General features: G+C 35.0%; 1 protein-coding gene across 1 annotated transcript; it reads left to right on the top strand.

The window, feature by feature from the left end:
* The first annotated feature begins 240 nt into the window (after window positions 1-240).
* Window positions 241-972, top strand: LOC143567246 (uncharacterized). Its single transcript, XM_077053710.1, has one exon. The coding sequence runs from the start codon at window positions 241-243 to the stop codon at window positions 970-972; it is 732 nt and encodes a 243-aa protein (XP_076909825.1).
* Window positions 973-5,718: the final 4,746 nt, after the last annotated feature.

The following is a 5,718-nucleotide window of genomic DNA, read 5'->3' as shown; positions in this document are numbered from 1 at the left end:
TTTAACTCCAAATCAATTAAACTATTTAGCTTCTTGAACCATACAATATTATTTAAAAACGTTGCTGATAACTTAAATTAATAAATAATGTATAAAACTTCAGTCAAGTTTTGCAGTCAAATTTACATGGTTTTATGAACCTTCTCACCTTCTTTCGTCGATCCAAATAGTTTAGGTATATAACTACCAATCCTCCATACCTGTTTCTCACTTAATTTCTTCACAAACATATATACAACTATGGACGTCGCTTCCTCCACCGATTTCGAATTCACTTTCCCATCACACGACTGCTACACAAGCGCCCCGTCTAGTCCCACACGACTCACGGAGTTATATTGCGGGTTTGACGAGCTGTTGATCACCGCGGATGCGAATAGAAACAGTTCTCCTGCCACCGTCCCATTTGCCTGGGAGGAAAAGCCTGGCATTCCAAAAACACCTGCCAACTTGTTAGAAGACGACTTTTCATTTAATATAAGTTGTCATTTTAATAATAATGAATCAGTCTCGCTGGAATATTTATCCAACAAAACCGTCGTTCCTCCGCCACATGCGCAACAGAGAGAAAGAGGAAGAGAGAGAGGGTATTCTCCTTCTTCAAGAAGCAGAAGAACGAGATCTTTGTCTCCGCTTGGAATCTCAGATCAACGGAGACAAGTGGTGCCCTTGTCTCCGGCACCTTCTTCTGAAACTGGATCAAGAAAATGGAGCTTCATTGATCTGTTGTTGTTCAGAAGTGCTTCAGATGGCCGAGCAATGGACTCAGACCCGCTTAAGAAATACTCGGCGAATTTCAGAAAACATGATCAAGATGTTAGAAAATCGGGGTCCATGTCGAAGCGAAGTGGGCGATTATCGTCTCATGAGCTTCATTACTGTGTGAACAGGGCGGTTTCGAATGATATGAAGAAGAAAACATATTTGCCATACAAGCAAGGTATTTTCGGGGGATTCTCCTTCAATCCGTAAACCAATAACGGGTGCTTTGTAGTTGTTAACTGTAATTACAATTTTTTTCGTGTTTGATGTACGTCCTAGGTGTTATACCTAAGAGATATGCCTGATTGTATGCAGTTATGGAATTTCTGTCCTTTTTTTACTTGTTGCATAATTGCTTCAACTTGTCATATTACTAGATTCTTGCTTTAGATAGCAACAGACATAAGATAAATGACAATTTGATTGAATGGTTTATGTCGGGTACAAAGAAAATTTAGCTAATCATTTTGCATCATTGTCTTATTTTATTGGCTAGAGTTGGTTGCTTGTTATTATAACCGGCAAAATGGACACCTTCGAAATTATGGAAAAAGATCAAAAGACAGGTTTCAATGTGTGTTCCTTCATATTTATTTCTAGTTATACTAATTTTGATAAGATTATAACATCTACAACTAACATCATTAACTTTTAAGTAAAATAGATCTTTCTAAGTAAAATAGATCTTCCAACCACACCGGTCTACTTTTGTTCCTTTTATAAACTAATTAACTCCTTTTCGGTTTTCTTTTGTAATAGCAAATTATTTAAAAGAGTAAAGTGTTAAAATCGTCTTTTACGTTCATCTATTTTTACGATTTTCGTTCAAAAAGTTTCCTTTTTGCAACTGCACCATTGAGGTTTCTTATTTACTGCCAATATTGTATAGGTCACTAAATCCGTTAATTTTTAACGTTAACTCAGAGGTATTTTGGTCTTTTTAAACAATTATTTAAAAAAAAAACAAAATCAGTAATAATAATATAATAATGACAATAATAGTTAATTCTGGCCAACCCTCACCATGTCCATGTCGCCCCCACCACCATGGGCATGTCTACATCTACCGCCACCAACCTACAACTGAACCAGTGAAGCGTTGAACCTTTCTCATCTCAGATTCTTACCCTCTCTCTCGGTTTTCCGATGGCCGAGTTCAGCTCATTCATCACCGTCTCTGAAATTGTAACCAAGTCTCCAACTATATTTCTAGCGAAATTCCAGATCAGCGATTTGGTGTCCCTTCGGCGCTTAAGCAAGTAATCGAGACGGACTTGCAGGTGACCGACCATTATCTTTGGACCCACAGATCGGACCCCTTTGTTACTCTGTTCTACTAGCTGGTTAAAATCTGACAGGTATAACTATTAGCTGTTTAGTCGACGAGAGTATACTTTGTTCTTGCCAGAGGATGACTATCCACATTAAAATAAATTTGAATTAGGTAATTGAAATGGATGAAATGAATCACTACTAAGCATTAAATTGAAATCCATTTGAACAATATGTGATATACGGGAGCTTCGATTGCAATCAAAAAGTGTGATTTTAGGTAAATTTAGTTGCGGGATTTGGCCGGTAGAATAGATAGTCGGCTGTGGCTGCAGAATATGTTGGTAATAGTGGTGGTGGCGAGAAGTCTCCTGCTATGTGAGAAAGGGGAACGAAGGGTGGTCTTAGCCGATTTTTATATTTTGCCCATGAAGTTAAGAACATGTTCATAGAGGCATTAAAACTTAAATAAACTAATAGGTATATGAAAAATACTAAAAATACCCCAAACTTAACATTGGAAAATAGGCGGGGTTAGCAATTTGGACGGTATTGCAACAATTAAGAAATCTCAAGGGTCCAGCTGCAGAAAAGAAACTTTTTGGACGAAAATCGTAAAAATGACTTACTCTCCCATTTAAGAGAAGCTAGTATTTCAAACCCCGCGTTGCGAGGGATTGTGAAACCATAGTCGAATACGAAAACAAAAATGAATGACCTTCATTGAACACATGGTGTGAACAAAGAGAAAAACAGAAATAAAGAAAAAGAAATCTAAACCTTTATCACAATACCCCAATATCACCAATATAAAACCTAAAGTCTAATTTAGGAACCCATAAACTATAAAAAATATTCGGCTTTAATAACAAACGATTAACTGGCAAACAATTTTAAAGCAACATACAAATGCAACCGAGGTTGCCAAGCCAAGTAGCTGACCACTATCTCCGAATAGAAGAGATAAATAAACCGAATCTTCAAACACCACAAACAATAACTTATAAGGCATCACACATTAAACATTATGGCCATCAGAAAAACCTCGCAAGCTAGCAAATAAACAAAATCAAACGATAAGGAAAAGATTAACTCCAGTTAGAGGCTACGTAAGTACTACATTATAATACATATAGGAAGGATAGAATGATAATTTACCAAAAAAATACTCACAAATTTAAGAGGTAGAATCAATTTAAGTGTAATGTATAAGAGTTTGGTGCACGTGAAAGTTTCAAAATTCAAGCTACATACACGCGGGCTCCTGATTCAAAACTTAAAATTCAGAACACCAGCTCTCTTTCTCTCTCTCTCTCTCTCTCTCTCTCTCAATTGCATAGCGTCCAACCATAAACCTTATTTAGAACATTCTCAACTCATCCCCTAAAATTATGTGAGGAGAGTTTGGAAATTATAGGGTGGAGTTTTGAGTGGTTGTGAATGTAAATTATAGGGTAGAGAGAGAAAATGTAGTATTTTTTTGTAAATTTGGAGGAACTTTGTTTGCTCCTATTTAATTTTTTTAATATTTGTTGAATTGGTTGTGAATAGAGAAGAGAAAACGCTGTAATGATAAAGTTATAAAAAATATTATTTAATTGAAGAAATAAAATGTTTTTTAGTGTAATTATAGAGAGAGGGATATGAATGGAATGTGAATGCTCTTACACCACAAATCTATGAAAGGGAGTAGGAATCGATCAAATAGCACTTGTATTGCCATTAGTTTGGGTTCGATTCGAGAAAGGGTGAAGAATCGCTGGCCTAGGTTTCAGATCGAGACTTCAAGAGGTATGCTTTTGGTTTGATTGCGTTAGCTAATGATGATAGTCGATAAGACTGATCTATACTTGTGTTTTGAAGGTGTGTTTGGTGTTTAAAGTTACCGATTGTAGCTGCTCGGTGGTCGGATCTAAGACAGCCAAGGTATGCATCATTTTCACCCATGATTTTCAATATATCATGATTCATGGATGTTCTTATGAAGTTTTTAATTTATTAAATTAGTTTTAAGTTGTTAAATTTAAAAAAGGAATGAGATTTTGAGTTTTTCAAACAGATTTTATTTTAAAGGCAATCTACAACGGATTTACGGTTGGGCTGTGACTTTTGATGCTTGTATAGCGATATCTAAATTTTGATGTACTGCTTGTATTGAATACATACTGATTTAGGGTTTTGAAATTTATATCGAGTTGAAATGAGGTTTATATTGGCTTGAAGTAATTTAAAGTTATATAATTTGATGGATTGTTTGATATGGTTGCAGATAGGGCATGCCAAGGGTATGTTTGGTAAGAAGCTTTTAGGAGTTTTTAAGGGCTTCAAGCTTCAAGCTTTTAAGAAAAAGCTCATACTCAATTAAAAGCCTTGTTTGGTTGAAGGAGTTTGAAGCTTTTAGGTCATGAGAAAAATCTTAAAGCTTAAAGCTCATACTAATAGTGTTTAGAAAAAGCTACAAGCTTTTAGTATTTTAATTACTTAAATAACCTTCCGAAATAAGTATATTTAATATTATGTTTTTTAATTATGCCCATTTTGGTCATTTTATATTTTACTAAAGCTCCAGCTATTCTGCCAAATATCTAAATATATCTAAAAAGCTACAGCTACCAGCTACAGATTCAAGCCACCATCTACCAGCTTCAAGCCACCAGCTTCCAGCTAAAGCTACCAGCTAGTTTTGCCAAACATACCCTAGCAAGTCAAATAAGAATGTTTACAAGTTTCAAACAGCGGTAGTGTGTTGGTGTAGACGTCAAAGCGGGTGAAAATTTTCAGATGGGTGTGTCAACCAAGACTCCTCCTGAGTTTCTCAAGACAAATCCTATTGGAAAGGTATTATTTAATTGTTTGATCTCAATCATACTTTTTATAAAAAAAAAATGCAAGGTCTTATTAAATAAATAATTTGATTGTTATTTATGCACTTTATTTTCTGATTTTGTTTTTCGTTTGGATGGTTATGTAGCGATGACCGTTATTTAATGGACTGTTTGAAATTTGAAGTTTAATTTTCTTATTTATGCTGGTTTCTAGGAGATTTGTAGTCCAACAAAAGGAGAGTATGTGTTTGTTGATCAGCAACTACAGATGCCGTTGGTCAGCTTACTAAGTTGTCGTGATGTTATCTTGTGGGTAGTGCTTGTACAAATAAAAAGGTTGGTGCTTTGAAAAATTTACCTTAGTTATGATTTATATGAATGCAAATTATATGCTGCATATTATGATATTAGTTTACTTTTGAGAATTGTTTTGTATACGTATTTCATCACTCAAGGTTGATTTATTCAATAAATGTGTGTGTGTGCGTGTGCACGCGTGCATACGTATCTAGGCTTCTCATGGTTACAGTAATCTTTTGTTTGCAATGCATGCTTTCTCAGATATTAAACACAAGCGGGTTGTGAGTGTGATTTTTAACTAACAAACTGCCAATCCTGATCCTACAAGCTCTCAATAATGGATCAAGAAGGCCATTGACAGCATTATGATATGCATTTTCGCTTCATTTAGTATATAATATTAATATGCACATTGCTGCCATTAGTATTCATTTTTGCTGCATTTTTAGTATGCCTTTTGTTGCATTTTGATATACATTTTTTCTAACTTTTGATTTTGACTTATAACTGTGGAGGTTGAAAGTATTTATTAAATGACTCGTGATCGGATCACTAAAAG

Source organism: Bidens hawaiensis, unplaced genomic scaffold (assembly GCF_021521415.1).
Source record: "Bidens hawaiensis isolate Kalapana, Puna unplaced genomic scaffold, B.hawaiensis_p1.1 tig00023273_1, whole genome shotgun sequence".
NCBI lineage: Eukaryota > Viridiplantae > Streptophyta > Magnoliopsida > Asterales > Asteraceae > Bidens > Bidens hawaiensis.
Note: the sequence above shows the minus strand (reverse complement) of the source record. Positions and strands in the feature narration are given on the sequence as shown.

Excerpts from the sequence above, each read along its gene's own strand:
- LOC143567246 (XM_077053710.1), top strand. The coding sequence starts at position 241 with ATGGACGTCGCTTCCTCCACCGATTTCGAATTCACTTTCCCATCACAC.